Genomic DNA, 18718 nt, shown 5'->3' with positions numbered 1-18718 from the left:
GTAGAAAATAGGAATTGCTAGGTAAAGAAACATTTTTCCAACAATAATGTTCTAGCTGAGTAAAAGTGCATCTTTTTATGCCCTTTCAAAGTCCCTGTGGATTTTAAAGTGGGATGCCTATAGCTTGCCTTTCAAAAGTTTAACTGCGACTTTCTTTTTATATCTCCGCTTCAATTTCGCAGCGCAATTTATATGCACTTTGTAGCGGTGGCTCTTCAAAAGCGCCCTACCAGGGCCGTTTATTCTTGAAGAGTGCTGCTCTTAAATGTCGTTTTTCTACCAAAGATGTGTCTTGATGACGGCGTTCATACTTAATGAGCATCCAGTATCCGGCGGGCGGTACAACACAAATTGCCAACTCTTTAAGAGGCCTGCCGTTTGCCAACAACGTGGGAGCCCCACGCGATATTGTTTGCTGCTGGAATGACTTCCTTTAACTTCTTCTGTACAGCAGCGTAAAGTTTCATACTAAAACAAACATGCAATCTACATGTACAGATATTCAACGGGAACCTAAACCACCGCCTTAGAAAAGCTTTAACTAAAACATCTAGGTATGTGTATAAATAGCTAAGGGCTGCCTCGGAAACAAGAACCACGTATATATCTGTCAACTGTGCAAGAACTGTCTATATCGTCAAAAGTCATTCGGCGTGTTAGTTATAAATATGCATTGTGACGCAACGGTTTCCTCCACAAGAAGTACGATAGAAACTATAACAAACCCAAGGTTTTGAAAACTAATTTTAAGAGTTGTATTGAATCAGAGCCAAATCTAAACATGGAAATAATATTTTTAATCGGTCAAACACATTTTAAACTGCAAATAAAAATTGGAAGCAGACGTTAATGAATTCATAAATTATTGTTGTTATGGGAGTAAAATTCTACGACTCTCGATGTAGCAATTAATGATACAAGGAACATGATTGACTTCAATAATCTTGGCACAATATCTCAGTCACAACATACGTTGGTGTAGTCAATGGCACGCATGTTCGTCGCCAAACGGCATTTGTTGAATAACTCACAATTGATTATTTTCAAACTGTTGTACGTATTGTACGTTGAACACTACGTCGTTAACTCTTGAACGACGGTGATTAATATATTTTCTATTATGGCAATTGAAGTCAGCCAGTGCACAGGCTACGAAATGTATTAATAAAAAAGATATACATTTCGATGAACCGGTATTGACGAATTCGAATTGTTTCTGATAAGTAAATATTTGTCTTGCATATAATATTTTCAAATTAAGTGGTAATTTAACTTAATGTGCAAACCTTATGTGAAAGTATGGAAACCAGACATCAACCCACAGGTAAGTTTGAAAAAAATATTGTTCCTACTAATTAATATAACCAACTTTTAAAATAAGTTCATTACTTAATCTCCATCTTAAAAACTTTGCATATGCCTGGGTGCAACCTGCATCTTAAATTCAAGATATTTAATTCAATAAAACATAAATTTAATAATTGCTCCAAGTTGATAATTTTAAATATTACTCTGATCGAAACCAATTTCAGTTTATCATATTATAAGCATGTTTTTTGCATTGTTTCTTGCAATCGGTATTAACAATACCAGGAAGTTACTTTTTTCAGATTTAAATTCAACATTATCAGTTGTAAGCAATGAATACCATAGTATGTATTTCACATTTGAGAATATAGTAACTAGATAGAGATATCCCAGATGAAAGAATACAATGTTTTGTTTTGTTTCTTAATAATATGAACACCACTGACGGTATATAGTATAGAAATTGTCTCTTGATAAATCTGTAAGGTGGTGTTTGCACCCTCTGAATTGTGTAAATTATTCAACTTCTTTTTACAGACAATTGTCAAGTGAACCTTTCCCCGCGAAAATCAATAAGATTTGATATTGGATCTCCCAAAACGTGAGTAAGTATAGAATAGAGAATTACCTATGTATCAGGTTATATAGCCATATATTTAGTACAAAAATCAAAAATTCCAAAAATATCTTATCATATTTCAGCATCCACAGTGACGAAACGAAAGAGAAATGTAAACTGAGAGAATATTGCCCCACTTTACCTACAGCTTCAGAATTAAAACAATACCTCGCTATTGTCATTTGCGGTAAGCAATGAAATATTAATTATTAGTGTTGTTGTTTCAAACGAAATATTAATTAATTATTAGTGTTACTTTAAGAAATTGAGTAGCTCTTAAATTTTATTAAAATCTTAACTCAAACCTTAATTTCAATTACATCGGTAGGAGAAAGTGAGTTTGACAGGTTGGCCAATTGTAGAACCTACCATTCTCGCTTGTAAGCCTATCTCGCCATATTTAAGGTACGAATATTAAGAGAAGAAAGTTTCTGTCTGTAAATATTCTCGTACAAAATTTAATTAGCTTATATTTCAATGAAAGTAATAAAATTGAATATAAACATTCTTAGTTTATTAAGCTGATAGGCTTAAGCCAATGTGTAATAATACAAGAATTTTATTTGAACTATTTAGTGTTTTAAAGCCACAACACAACAAAGCCCTTTATTGATTTTCATTTAGTAAAAAATGCAAAGCTTGAACAACAGCAAATATTAAAGACGCAAACGCAAACAATAAAGTCTTTAAATTAATACTCGTTGTCACGCCTTATATGATTGATTACATTGGTACCAATCAATAATTTTTTATCAAGTCGCATGAAACTAAAAGAACAGTCTCCTCATATGTCCAGCATGAAAAAAATCACAATAAATGCTTATCCACGTGTAGAAAATAGCTTTGTAATGTGTATAATTTTAGAATACTGCGAAAAAGGGCTGAAAACATGAGCCTCATTTGTAATGTATCTGACTTATCGGTATAAGGCAGGAAAACATAACATATATCAAACCTTTATCTATATATTTATATTCAAACTCGAAGAAAAATGTAACTTTTCGATACAAAATTTCATCATGTAAAACCAGTCCAATAAATAAGTAATAATTAAATTTATAAAGATAAAATAACTGCATTTTATTTAATTTAAAAAAAACATCGCAATGAAATCGTGAATTTCAACTTGCCATAAATAAAAATGTGTGAAATATGAAATGGCGAATCTGAGAATGAACACCACTATGTAGCCGCAGCTCTCGTTTCCGTTGTCGCCTCCAACAAATTTTGTTTCCTTATTTTATTGCACAGTTGATATGAGTGCATTTACCCATGTCCCTGTGAAAAATATGTTGAAAATTTTAAACTTTATTTGCGTATGATCAAGTGTGATCAATCGTCACATATTGGACTTATTGTAACCAGACAAAGTTTATTTAGCGTCGTTTAAGTTTTCTCAAATAGTACTCGTACAGCTACAAGATTTCTACTATTGATACAAAATATATTAACTAACAAATAAGTGATATCCTTCCACAAACCGAAATACAAAATATTTCAAAATAGCTTCTATTTCCTGTGTTTTAATAGGTGAATATTTTGAATTTCAGGTCTATCGCTTTGGACAACATCATGGTTTATTTTTGGCAAAGTGGTATTACCGGGAGGTTACATTTTCAACATGGCTGCATTAGTGCTCACTGGGTATATATTCGGCCATACTTTAGAGAGATATACAAAAGTGAATGCAGTTGTCGGCATGGTCCTTGTTGGAACACTGAGCAAGATTTTTCTACCCATCAATATTCTTGGAAATGATTCTGCAAATGTTCTTGACTATCATTTAAGGTAAATAATAATGTATAAATTCAAAAAGGAATTAATATGGGCATAAAAAGGAAATTACTGCCACTCTCACGCAAAATATTCAGGCGCATTATGTCGAGTTGCTTCTACGAATAATTATTAAAAGCGATACTGTTCTTGTAATCAGGAACATTGGAACACAAAATTTTAATTAATGTAATCTTTCACGTACCTACTGAGGACGAAACCAATGAAATTTTAAATTAACGCATTTTAAAAATATTACGTATGTATACTCTTGGATTAACTTCTTACTTTTTCTTCGATTTAACTGAACGGAAAGATACATTTAAGAGAGAGTAGGTACATTTGCGTGCCTATAAGTAGGTACATTTACAACCTTAAACAAAGCAAGTAAAAGAAAAATTCAGTTAATAATGTTACCGAACTTTACAGGACTGTAACTCAAGACCTGTAATGTAATGCAAGTTAACGTTTTGAAACATGTTTTAGGAGAATTTATCCAGTAATTATTTTAACCAAGGGCCCGTTGACGTGGAACTGGGACTACATAAAACACAATTCAGTGAAAGTTTTTACATTGGCCACGCTTCCTTGGATCATCGAGTGTTTGTCGACGGCCTTCTTTACTTTTATTTTTCTCGAGTTCCCTTGGTACTGGGGTAAGTGAAAATCGTTAACAAAATAACCTCGTTACTACTAAGCGGCCACTCGCCATCAGATTCATTAAGACTATGAACTTAAGTAAATTGAACGCCGTAAAATGTTAATTTCTTATACCAAATAATATTAAAAAGATTAGCTAAGTTACAAAGTAGGGGAATATATTCTGAAGAAAAGCGTCAATTGTGAGCAAGCACTATTATCTGTATATCTAATATCTAATCTAATAAATATTATAAAGGCGAAAGTTTGTAAGGATGTATGGATGTATGGATGTTTGTTACTCTTTCACGTAAAAACTACTGAACCGATTACAATGAAATTTAGCACACATATAGAGGGTAACTTGGATTAACACATAGGATAGTTTTTATCCCGGAAATCCCACGGGAACGGGAACTATGCGGGTTTTCCTTTGCAAACGCGGGCGAAGCCGCGGGCGGAAATCTAGTATTATATAAAACTCAAAGGTGACTGATATATAGTGATCTATCAACGCACAGCCCAAACCACTGGACGTATCGGGCTGAAATTTGGCATGCAGGTAGATGTTAGGACGTAGGCATCCGCTAAGAAAGGATTTCCCGAAATTCTTGCGGGAACGGGGAAAAACGGGGATGCACGTACAAAGTCGTGGGCGGAAGCTAGTTTCGATATAATTTTCACTGCAGCGCAGCACTACAAATATAGATATAATCGCAAAAACCATTTTACACAAACTAACAATTAAAACTGAGTTAGATATATCTGAAATATAAATTAATACAGTTGAAATAAATACAAACCCAGCTCAACACTATCAGATTTCCTTTGTTCAATTTGAATAGCATGCAATATAATTTATAATGATATTTATCATTAATACAGGTTTACATCTCGGGGCAATATTAGCATCGGTGTCACCAGCAGTAGTGGTCCCAACTCTGATATCATTTGACGCCAGAGGCCTCGGAACAAAGAGTAACATAGCTTTATTAGTTGGCAATGCTGGTGGTCTTGATACAGCATTCACTGAAGGAATGTTTGGAGTAATCAACAGCGCTATATTTTACGAATCCGCCCCCGTATACAGGGTAGTGAAGGTAAAATTCAATAAAGCACTTACTTCTAATACGTTGAGCGTTTCAGATGGCGACCTTTCTGACTTTTATGAGGAAAGTAGTTACAAGCACTTATCATTGATTTAGAGACAACGTGCCTATGTTACCCCTCGGGTTTTAGCTCTACTTGTATTCCTATAATCGATTTGCACTAATAGTATAGTAAGTAAAGACACTAAGTAAGTATAGTAAGTAAAGGCACTAAAAATAATTTACGTTTGTATTTATCATACAAACGTAAATTATTATCTATTATCTAATATCTCTATTTAACAATTTATTAAGTTACGCAAAATTGTATTAATTAAACAGCTATTTCAATTATATCAAAGAAATTCAGAAACAAAAAGTTAATTACGTTTTGTGACATCTGACATTTTTAACATTGCCAATACATTAAAAAAATAATGAACGCTGAAAAGCCCTCAAATTCATGTTTACGATATCCAACATTCAGCAAAATAAACATGCTTTTGTATTATAAAATATAAGGGGACGGATGAAAAAAGAGGATCAATTATAGAACAAGTATTTCTGTCAAGTCGCTTAGAAATATTAAAGTGCTTTTATATTGAATAGCTTTAAGTGATTATAAAAATTGCTTTATGAAATTATTGGTTCTTTTCCTATACATTACTTGTTGAGTACGATTTTGAATTGTATATAAATAATTGCATATAATGTATGTCATTGACAAAATTATTTTGTAACTGGTGCACATTGTTTTAAAATATATTCAGGCTTTTCTAGCTATATTCGTCGGCATCGTTTTGGGCATAGTGTGGGGCGTGCTGGCAGATGTTTTGCCCGACCACGATGATGTATATGCAGCGACAATCCGCAGTTTACATATTTTCGCAGGAGGGCTCCTGATCTCATACGCTTGCGGATATTTTGGATGGGGTGGAACATGTAAGTATGACGAATGAATCGGGAATGCTTGAATTTGTTCTGACCCGGTTTCTGCTATATTTTTGGCAAAGGCATGGCGTTTAGTTCAATGATAACCAACGATTTAAACCTTACGTGATCTAAATAACTAACTCAAGTTGACTGTTTGAATAAAAAAAAAATAAAGAGAAAAGAGAAAACCTAGAATAATCACCATGTTATTGCAAATCATTTTATAAGGCCCATTACATACATATATTGAATTAGTACTTCGAGTACTTGTTAATTACAGCAATACACAGGTTGGGCCTACCAGAGGATCTTGTTCAGAGTAAACATTAATTCAGGTTCGCTAGTAAATTTTCTCATAAATTTATTATGATAAAACTTAGGTAGGTACCTACATATAAGTCGCGGAAGAATTCTAACCAATACCCGCGGCCCCATCATTAAAGCGGCTCGACGAAACACAGTGGGGTTTTAGTCGGTAAGAATCATTGAGATAATATTACTACGTATGGAGGAGACACCACGAACAAAATCTGTGCGCCATTTTTTTGCTCTAACTAAGTTTTAAAAATTATTATCTAGTTAGGTACTTAACGATGAAAGTTATTCCTTTGCACTTTTCCGTATTATTTGTGCAATATCGTAACACACACGAAGGCATGTTTGATGCGTTTCACTTTAAAACCATTAAAAAATACCGCTCAACATACGTCACATGACGTATGTTGAGTGGAACATAAGTGATGTAGGCGGTGTCGTCTCCATATTAATATTATCTCAATGGTAAGAATTCGACATAACCCACGGGCCACGGCTCCTTCCCCGGGGGCCGTGGGTATCTTTGGAAGATTTCCCCACTATAAAAAAAATAAAAAATAAATAAATAAAGATACCTACATATATAACGCTTTTTCTTAAATTTGTACCTTTATTAATTAAAGATATTTTAAATTATGTTTTATTGAACATTCCTATAGAATATTTCCCTTTAACCTTACAAGGTCGTTTACGAAGGTACTTAAAAATACCATAAGCAGAATTAGCAGACTTTATAAAAAAGGCATCTGATAATTTCATAAGCTGAATATTAAAACTTAAATATTTAACTACGAAGCTCATAAACAAAAAGAAACTCGTATAAACTTACTCTCCAATATGAGGCAACTTTATCAATTTAATGTTTCATTATAAAGCGATGTCGATAGTTGCCGGGGGAAAAACTAATTTAGCCACAATGTAGCTCTGGAATGTCCAGGTGACGGTAAAAGGCATACCGTACGTGTTCAGCCTTTTAACTTGCGCTCCGACACATTGACACAGCTGCACTCCGTTAAACTTCATTGCGTTACCTTTATGCTTTTTGATTTCAACTCACTTCCAAAAGGAAGAGATTCTTAATTGAATTGTTTTTCGTGTTAAGTTTCCACCGATTTTGGATTCATTGACAAGTTCTTTTGCATTTCACAAAGATTTTTCAGATCCCTTTTAAGTTTTATGGGTCTTTGTGTTTAGGTTCTATCACTGATCTTCATTGTTTTTATTCGAGGTTGTATCGACTTTTAGAATATTGCTGGCTTTCAATTGCGATTTCATTTTGCAGTTAAAATTACGTTTATTTCATTATGTAATATTTGGCTATATCCGATCAGTTTAAATATTTACTCGGTTGTTATGGATAAAAAATTCGATTCGAGAGCTTTTTATTTCTCATATACCTAAAATCTTAAAGTTTTATTTTCAGTATTCACAGATTATTTGGCCATTTATTACACACAGGTTTAGACATCATAAATGTAATGCTATTATATTCAAGAATAGTGCGAGTCGAGTAGATTCCACAGAAAGCTGATGTTAGACCGAGGTACAGCTGACATGCAGCATCTACATTCTTGTAATGTCTTGACGAGACTGACTCGACTTTTTAATATATTATAGGATAGCTTTAGGTTTGTTTTAACATTGCTTCTACTAGCTTTTACGTAAAATAATATAATATACAGACACATAGTTTGATCTGATCTATATCTGAACCTATCCAATATTTTCATTTTTATAATATCTAATCTCTTTCTTAATTTTACATAATTAAAACGATCATCGATTAAAACTTTTAACGATCCTACATATTTATAGTTTTAATCAAAGAACAGAAATATACGATGTAAATCGCAAATTCAGATCGACTACACTATTTGTTCTTTAATTTCACGAATATATTTAATATTTATCTCAATTCAATCTGCGTTCTTTACATTTGCCGTATTAATTTGCCTGAGGGCTGATTTTTCAATTCTTGGTTAATACTTATTCGTCGAATAACGTACCGTACATATACTAAACTACCATTTCAAAAATGTATTCTTTGGCCGTATTTGACAGTTTACGGGTGACATTTAAGATAAGTATTAACCATGGATTGAAAAATCGGCCAAATAATTTATATATTATTTGTAAATAAATGCATTTCAATATAAATCATGTATAAAATACGCATATTATTGAAGCCTGCATATTATATTCATGTAACAAACTGTTCTGAGTCCAACATGCGATTGTTTTAATGAGCTCAAGTGTTGAGAGCATTACATTTGTCTCTAATTGTCGAGGACATTAATTAACCTTCACTTCAATTACATTCAATCAACAAATTTATTATAAGTGAAACAGCATTACTGCTCTCTGTGTGGAGATGTCTTACATGGTTTCGTATAATATGACCCAAAGTAGAATTAGTGCTTCAATTTGTGTTACTTCTAATGTTTGATGTAATATAATTAGCGATATTGCCTATAACGTTTTAAAATAAAATGATTTATGTTATTACTGTCAAGAATATCTTTTTTAGTTTTAAATTTTGCATTGTATTCCACTGAACGTTATTCAAGTAATGGCAAATGGAAAACCGATATATTTTGTGTAATGAATGGCTTTGCTTCCGATTTCAGTATGAATGTGACATTTATGTACGTAGGCGTTAAATAATAAGGTCAGAGGTAGAGCATTTAGGTAAATAATGAGTCCATGTCATATTACGTAATTTGTTTCAGCTGGAGTAGCAATAATGGTATGTGCGGCGGCGGCCGCAACTCGTTGGGCCCGCCGCGGTTGGCCCCTAAACAATAACCCCGTCTCTGAAGTCTATAAATTACTGTGGAGGATATTTGAAGCTATGCTTTTCACACTGAGCGGCTCTTTTTTTGAGGTAATTGTAATCGTATAAATAATGCAAGGGAACACAAGGAATACGGGAAATCACAAATGTTATTCATATTATTTTTGAAACAGTGTAACAGGATTAACATCAAATAAAGTATCAACTCTAATAACTCTCTGTCTGGAAAACTGACATTATTCTACAAATTACGCGACGGAGAATTCTCACTACTCTTCCTTTACGTTTAGGGTGTCTAATATATTTCGGTATGCAATGTAATTTAAAACTTTTGTCAAACAAAACGTAGGTAAAAAAACAAAGAGCCTACCTACATTTTACAAAAGTTTAATTTCCCTAAATACCTCTATACAACCAAATTTATACCATATATGTAGCTCACGTACGGTTGATATAAAGGTTCAGTTAAATCTTTCCTCAAATTAAGTTCCATTCAATACACATTGTATAAATAATTATTTATACAATGTGTATTGAATGGAACTTAATATGGTACGTACGTACGTACGGTATAATGGTACGTAATTACGTACCTGTACAATATCTACTAACAAGATAATTTGTAATTATTTAAGACAAATTACATATTTATATTGTTGTGATAACATTTGTTAAATAAATATACCTATTATTGAGTCTGTTAAAGATTTTTTGTTAATTTGTTAAAATAACAATTTTAGCATGTCTCACATATAATAATATATATCTTAGAGTGTTGGTATCAAATATACGAAACGCTTTTAAAAGATCTTAGATAAAAATACGTCAGACGATATTCTCAGGTAAAAAATGCCAGTGTTTTGATTAAATTATGAGGCGTGTACATTGTACAATGTACATGTATGTATATTGCATGAGCCATACAAATAACGCCCGGTACAAAACATCTGTCAGATACAATCTCCAGCATTGCAGGAGCACTTTTGCTTCAATATTTTCAATCATAGCAATTTTGTTCGTCGCTTCGAACCCTACCGATTTTGTGAGACATTTTTAAAATGCGTGACACTGTATGATATTTTAATATTTTTACGGAAGGATTTAATGTAGGTATGCTTTGTTTTATTATGCTATTGCATAGCTTCTATCGCGGGCCTTGAGCGCGGGGACCAAATCCAGAAATTTAGTAACGAAAAACCTCACGCTCCCCACTCCGACGGGCGCGGAGGTGTAGCTTGAAGGCATAGCATGCAATAGCTTTACCGCAGCAATCCCCGAGTGCCACACGTCTTTTTTTAGTCAATTTCATGGCGACAACGTTTCCCGATTATACCTATACAGTTCTGGAATAACCCCATAATTGTAATTTGATATGGAGATTTTTAAGCTATTGTTTAACGTCTATCGCGGGCATTCAGAAATTCCGTAACGAAAAAACCTTACGCTCCCCACTCCGACGGGCACGGAGGTGTGGCTTGAAGGCATAGCATGCTTGTGGCTTGAAGGCATAGCCGCTCTACCGCGGCACACGTCTTGTTTTATTTATTTACATCACAGGATTCTAACCTAATTCGACAGTGTTCTTTTATAAATTAACAAAAACAAATCTCATCTATCAAATATCAACATCATTAAAAATAAAATAAGTACTACCATAGGTACTACTTAACAATTATAATCTTAATTAATAGAATTAACATTCCCAATAACATAGAATATATAAGAGCACCCTTGAAAAAACCCGCAAAGTACAAGAGAAGAAGATCTTATGTTATCCTCTATGTAACTACGTATACATGAAAAAAAGCTCTACACTGAGTTATACCTACAGTCCATAAATACATAGATGCCACATGCTCTATCACCTGTGGAAACTAAAAAGTTATTCCTGACAGAACATAGAAGGACGACCCACCTACCCACAGCACCTACCAGTAATGAAGTGAGAGAGGGTCTACAAAAATATTATTAACAAAAATGTACTTATTGTAACTGCATAGCTGTTTTAAAGTGAAACTTCTTTAGGCGCGTTGAGAGTAACATTTCAAGGTCGCGTCATGGCAATACCGGCACGTCATGGATTAAGGCGACGATTTTTGTATATAGGTATTTGAATCTTGCCATACAAGTTTCACTTCTGACAAGTATGCTTGGTACACACGCTCTTTTTTTATTTTATTAATCTTCTTGTAATTGTTTCATCTTTGTTTAGATATCCGACTTAGATGCACGGGAATTTGGTCTGATGGTGGTCTGCATTTTCTTGGCGCTAATTCTTCGATTGATAACTGCATTTTTAATAGCTCTATCAAATGAATTGCCAGTGAAAGAGTGCATATTTATAGCTATTACTTGGATTCCAAAGGCTATAGTTGAGGTGAGAACATAATCTAATTATCATTTATTTGAATTGTTTAAATTTGCAGAGTTTATACAGCGATAAAGTATTTTTATCATAAGCTTCGACGCATTGTTTTCTCTATATTCTTATTTATTATTTGCGAATTGTAGGCGAAAATATAAACAGATATATCATATGTATGTAAAGACGCATTGTATTGCACGTTAATTGCATGTAATGTTCTATATGTAGACAATGATACCTTATATATCAATTTGCACTGAATTCCTGTCAATTTGTTCCATTGAAGAAGTTCATGTCGGCGTCACCAGCACTAATATTACTTTCAAGTGATTCTCCTTTATTAACGAGTAAGACCTAATAATATCGTCGGTTCGCCGGCGGTCTCTAGTTTAATTCACTTTGAGTCCACACGCTCGCTCTAGTAATCTGGCTAGGCATGCTCCAAAGCTCTAACAAATGTTATGTAATGTACACGTTAAGAGCTCCAGTTAACTGAACTTCGTTGAGTGGAATAATTTAATTATTATTGTTGAATGTCGCCCACATTTATAACTTAAGTAAGAATACCTATGATGTTCTTAGTAAGTATGTATAACACCATATAAAGTTACTCAATATTTAATGAAGAAATGGAAAATGGCCACTTCCGAATTTGTAGGTCATTAATAATTCGATGCTTTCGCAAACTTTAGTAAACCGATTATGGCACCTACGCGTTGTGTTGGTCCAAAGAAAATGTAGATAGTGAAAATGATATTTAGTGTTAATATACCTACATTTTCTCATCTATCATAACTATTTATAAAAATTTTCCATTTGTCATTTCAACTTAGAATGAATGTTTAAATTTTTAACTATAGGAAAATATGATACAAATATACCAACATTTTAATAAAATAAATTCATTCGCAAATGGATTATATCAAAAGTTAAAAACTGAAGCAATATTTTGTGGTTCTGGTATCCTCTGCTCAAATAGTTAAAAATTAAACAACTGAATTTAAAGCACGTTTTAGTCTGTTATAGTAGTTTGTTATATCGTATGTATCCACATTTGAATATTTTTATGATTCTTAAAATATTTAAATCTATGTTACGGCGGGGGCACACGATGCGTTGCGGCGCCGCACCGCAAAGATTTCACCGTGTCAGTAGGCACACGAGCGGTGCGGCGCCGTAACGTTGTTTTGTCGCAGCGGCGCCGTAGCAGCGTTGGACAGTCTATTAATGAAAAGCGAGCGTGTCTCCTTCCTTGTGACGCAAAACAACTGAGCGGTGCCGCTCCGGCGTCGCACCGCATTCACCCCTCCCCGCCTCGTCTCGGTGGTTGCAAGTCCGGTGCGGCGCCGGAGCGCATCGTGTGACATGCCACAGATATTTCTATGTAAGACGACGCAGCGACACCGCTCCGGCGCCGGACCGCCGCCGCAACGCATCGTGTGCCCCCGCCGTTATGCGTGGGCAGAGAAGTATGAAATTTATTATACTACAAATACATAAAGCATATGCTTTATATACTGCTTTATCGTATAGGAGCTACCAACGTTGACAAGTGAGAATTTTAGTATAGTTGGTTCTTTGATATACTGTTCCTCTTGCTATTTCGGTTAGAGTCCGGGCTGTCTGGCTGGTCGCAGTGGTTGCGTTTATTAGTGCGCATCGTATCTGCACACGATAATTTCCTTAATTTTAAGTCATTTTTTAACGCGTAATTTTTAATCTTTTGCCTTTAGATAGATCCATCAATCATAATTTTTTTATTGCAAGACGTTTTTTTCGTTGTTATATAGGTGCCAGACGCAATTTTTAATTTCGTTTTTATAAAAAATTCAAATTATTTTAGAATGTCTGTAAATTTCATATTATGTTCTTCAAACATAATATAATCTAAAATTAATTAGCCAGACGCTAATTCGATTGTTAAGTATTAAAAAATGAGTATAAATAAAAAAAAGTAACGAAGCATGCAGCTCATCAGCTAGTGTATTTTAATTATGCGACAGGAAATAATTGCAAGAATACAATATTATTTACACTTGTTCTTATAAATTAAAAAGTTAAAATGAAAAAAAAAAACATAAAAGTGAAAAATAAATTAAAGTTACCATACATTAAAAATAATGGAATAAAAACTATATCAATGAAGGTTAAACAATTACATTGTTAAATTTAAAAAGCCATCTTCATAATCATCATCATCATCATCTTCCCTCTCACTGTCAGAATTATTTATGTTATCGTCTAAGCCGTCTAAGGAATTGTTATTGTTTTCCAATATTCCATTATCTGTAACAAAAAAAATAATAATTCATTTATTCAAAGTAAAAAGATTTGTTCGTTATAATATAATAATTTAGTTTTTCTTGATTAATGTTCTATTCAATACTTACTTTGAATAATAACATCTACAACTGTGGAAGGTGATTGCTCTCCCTCAAACCAAACAAAATCGTATTTATCTTTGTTGATGGTCCAACCAGAAGCAACTGGAGATAAAGCTGTCGGTTGTTTTTGGTGTGCATTTCTCCATAGCTTAGTCACATAGCGAACCCTTAATAAATGTTGAAACAATTCAGCTTTACAGGGTGGTAAACTGGAAGAGTCGAAGTTTCGAAATTTTTTTGCAAAGTTTTCTTCAGATTTTTTACACTTGAAAGTACTTGAAAACAGATGAAATCGAACATCATTAATATTACAACAATTTTGGACACCGTACATTTGACAAATAAATTTCTCAAGGGTTATAAAGGTACTTTTCACTATTTCTTCATCATCGGTAATTATATTTTGAAAAGCTAGTTGATATTCGTTCGATTTTTCCAATATTTTAAAAGGTCTGACTTTGCCTTTTCTAAAAAATGCTGGTGTGTAATCACACCCGGTGATCGCGTGGAAGCATGGCAAAGATTTACATAAAGATACTCCAAGTATTCGGTATATTTCATTAACGTTTATATATCGCTGATGATTTCCTACACCCATATCCATCCAGATTTTCAAAGATGATTTCAAGTGATCCATATTTTCCAGAAGTATAATCAAAATATCAGAGTCAGAACAGCGTATAACAACTTCAGCATCAAAATCAATTTGACAAATATTAAAAATAATCCTAGAATCGGCTTCTTCGTGCTCTTCGCACGACAATGATTCTTCAATAATCTTCAGTACTTTGTTATTTATTACTTTGTAAGAGTAATAGTTGAGTAATAAAAAAATTGTTTTGTATAGAAGATTGTTGATGTACCCTAATAGTTTATTTTTAACCTAAGGAATAAAATGTACCAATGGAAGGTACTTATTCCCACAACACAGGGACTCTTAGAGTAGGAACAATTCAATTTCTATGCATCTTATATTTTCGAAAAAAAAAAGTTATTGTTTATTGTTATTTAATTTTCGCGGCCGACCCTTTCTATCTGTCTTGCACTTTAAACTATCTCTCCATATACACAATCATCAAATTGTTATACTTACCTACTTTCACTACGTTTTTATTTGTACATATTTAATACTTAACAATCGAATTAGCGTCTGGCTAATTAATTTTAGATTATATTATGTTTGAAGAACATAATATGAAATTTACAGACATTCTAAAATAATTTGAATTTTTTATAAAAACGAAATTAAAAATTGCGTCTGGCACCTATTTAACAACGAAAAAAACGTCTTGCAATAAAAAAATTATGATTGATGGATCTATCTAAAGGCAAAAGTTTAAAAATTACGCGTTAAAAAATGACTTTAAATTAAGGATAATTTCCTGTGCAGATAAGATGCGCACTACTGAACGCAACCACTCCGGCCAGCCAGACTGCGCGGACTCTAACCGAAATAGCTAGAGGAACAATATATCAAAAAACCAGCTATACTAAAATGACTTCTTTTTCAACGTTAATAGCTCCCGTACCATTATGTACTATATTATGTATAGTAAGTATACGGTTTATGTTTTATAAAAAACACCGCATAAAAATTGTATTTGTAAAAAAATAGTGATAAACATTAAAAAAAATGTATGCGTGTACTAGTGTACACACGTAAGAAGTGAAATTTCTTTATAAATTATAACCTTATTTTTCAAAAAATAATTTACTATATGCAACTTGACAGAAATACGTCGAATCACGCGTGGTAGGGATAAGAACAAGATGGCGCGTAACGGAAAAATGTTACACTAAATTTTTTTCCAACCCCGATAAAGAAGTTTCACTTCAAAAAACCAAACACTACACAAATGTTGTGTAATGTTACACAACATTTGTGTTATGATATTTGGTTACAGTAACCGAAGGCATACTAATTGCTTTATGCAAAATTACTTTTGCTACAGTTAAATTGTATCAAAACTAATTTACTTCAATTTGCTAAGTTTTAGCAATTTTTTTATTTGCTTAAACAAACATTTGTGTAATGTTTGTTTAATTGATGTAACTACCACCATGCATTTGATCCACACACACATAATACGTACCTACAATGTTTGGTTACCTATGGTCAAATTTCGACCACTAAGCGACTATAATAAGAATTTGTGCTTGTACACTATGAAAACATGGCACTAATTACACTTGTAAATTAAGTAAAATAGCCACAATGAAAGTGTATAAAGTTGACGTACTCTGTTACAAATGGAACGTATTAAACAGTGCTTTCAGTGCATTAGGGTTAGTGAGCGGTGCATCAACTTGTAAGAGATTGAGATTAGACATAATGACGCGCCACTGCGGCGGCGAAGGATGGTGCTACTCAAGTAATTTGCTAAATTGCATACCCTTTATTTTACATTGTAATAGCGGGAACTCTTTGTAATATTTAAAACGTATTCGTAAGGAAGATTGTTTTGTAAAATATTTATGTACGGGAGACAAAGATGCGTGAATTGGGTCAAACTTGCTCCTCGCTCCATAATGCAATGCTGCTGATGATCAACACCGTCATAGAAACATTTATCTGGTCTTTAAATTATATGTTTGCTATTTTTTTTTTCTAAATGTACTTTCTCTTCAATTATTAATTGATCCTTGTCAATTCTAAATAACCATTATTATTTTATTCCGATTATATTGCGACATATTATGCAAAAGAGAATTTTGACGGACTTTCCCAATAATATTGTGAAACTTGATAAAATAATACAACACACTACTACAAACATCTCGATGTGTTTATCACTATCAATTAATTATCAACTATGCAAACACTGCGACACTACTACCTACATTAGCCAGATTTTAATCATAAGCACACCTTGACGTGGTATAAATAAACAGTGCATTATGAACACGAGCGTATTTCTTTGTAAATAATGAATATTGAAGTTTGGCTTAAAAGCCATAAAGTAATTTCTCTCGCTACACATAAAACTATCTAGAGATTTAACAAGCACGGTAGCTGCGGAATTAAGATTATTTACATTGTTTTAAAAATTGTTGTGGTGCAAAGGTGCAGGCACTTTAAATGTTAAATATTATCCACATATTATTTTATAGAGATGGTTTCCTTTATATGTACCTAATACTACTTATGTTAGTATGTTGTACCTACTTGTAACTATTACTGTGTGCTGTTAATAAATAAATAATATGTAGATATTAGGCAAACAAACATTTGAAACGTTGTTGACTGATAAAAATAAAACAGCAGATATTAGGTATTATATAAAGTTAATATTTTAAGTGATTTCAACAATTTCATTAATCATGTAAATATAATATTAACTAGTTTAAGGAATTATTAGGACACCTTTGCGTTTAAAGAGATGATAAAAAAATTATCGGCTTGTTCCTATTACTATAAACTTTCCGTGTATTATAAGCACATAATGATAAGACAAACCTCTATCATGAAATAATAACCACAATAAAATTCATCACATATATTTCAGTGAGATATGGTTCAAACTTTATTCTTTGTGCATCGGTTGTCGATAGTAATAATCTTATATTGAACTAATAAACGACTCAAATTGTGTGAAAAGATTATTTTTGACATTAATTTAATAAATAGTCTACATTTCTGATAAAAAATATACCTATCCTGTATGAGTATTATAAAATTTAATCTTGCATATTATTTATTGGATTCAATAAAATTTGATATTAGTTGCCACAGCTGATCTGTGTTTTATATTATTATTAAATTAAATTATTATTTGTGACAAATCTTTTAATGTTACATTTTCAGGCTGTATTAGTGCGCGTTGCTTCTGACTCTTTGTGGAAAGAGGGCACCACAGATCATGATAGAAAAATAGCAACACAACACTCAAATATGATAATTATAGCAATATTATTAACGACCACAATAGGATCAATTTTAACCACAGTGATGGGACCAATTTTATTATCACCCTATAGCGGAGTTGCTCCTGAAGGTAATGGACATCTAAATATAAAAATAAGGCGATTTGTTTTACAACATATAATTAATACTTACTTGGATCTTACTGTTTAATAAACAAATACTGGTGTAGCACACATGCATATTTTATGTACCCAAAATTTATTTTCCAAAGTTTATCGACTTATGGTTGGACTTTTACATTTTAATTATTTCTAGATATAAAGAATAGAATAGATGTTCTAGAAATATTGTTGTTTCTTGTACAAATATATCGACTGTTTCATTAAGTAGGTAACTGGTGCAAATAAAATGGCAACAGTAATATTATAATTTTTTCTTGTAATCTTATTTGAGAAACGTAACGATGAATAATTAATATTAAGAATGATTTTCCATTAATTTATTTCTCTTTTCCAGAACTCGTCAGTCGACCTAGATCGTCGTCAACGGAGTCAACGCCTTCGAAGAGATCTCAACAAATTTTAGATTCATTTCAATATATAGATATGCAATAAAATGTTGATATTATTAATAAA

At 32.7% G+C, this 18718-nt stretch overlaps 2 protein-coding genes across 2 annotated transcripts; one reads left to right on the top strand and one right to left on the bottom strand.

The window, feature by feature from the left end:
* The first annotated feature begins 1000 nt into the window (after positions 1–1000).
* Positions 1001–18697, top strand: LOC149910501 (sodium/hydrogen exchanger 9B1-like). Its single transcript, XM_090109387.1, has 11 exons — positions 1001–1324; positions 1846–1909; positions 2011–2114; positions 3478–3715; positions 4187–4356; positions 5225–5439; positions 6198–6369; positions 9405–9559; positions 11682–11846; positions 18024–18213; positions 18600–18697. Exons 1-11 carry the CDS (start codon positions 1300–1302, stop codon positions 18695–18697), a joined length of 1596 nt encoding a protein of 531 aa, XP_089965513.1. The 5' UTR covers positions 1001–1299.
* On the bottom strand, positions 13352–15159 carry LOC149910502 (uncharacterized). Its single transcript, XM_090108030.1, has 2 exons — positions 14225–15159; positions 13352–14120 (listed from the first exon to the last, which is right to left on the bottom strand). The coding sequence occupies exons 1-2, from the start codon at positions 14853–14855 to the stop codon at positions 13990–13992; spliced, it is 762 nt and encodes a 253-aa protein (XP_089964156.1). The 5' UTR covers positions 14856–15159; the 3' UTR covers positions 13352–13989.
* Positions 18698–18718: the final 21 nt, after the last annotated feature.

This window comes from Colias eurytheme, chromosome 2 (genome assembly GCF_061535395.1).
Source record: "Colias eurytheme isolate Ceu_HAF_F1 chromosome 2, ilColEury1 Martin Lab GWU primary, whole genome shotgun sequence".
Classification (NCBI taxonomy): domain Eukaryota; kingdom Metazoa; phylum Arthropoda; class Insecta; order Lepidoptera; family Pieridae; genus Colias; species Colias eurytheme.
Note: the sequence above shows the minus strand (reverse complement) of the source record. Positions and strands in the feature narration are given on the sequence as shown.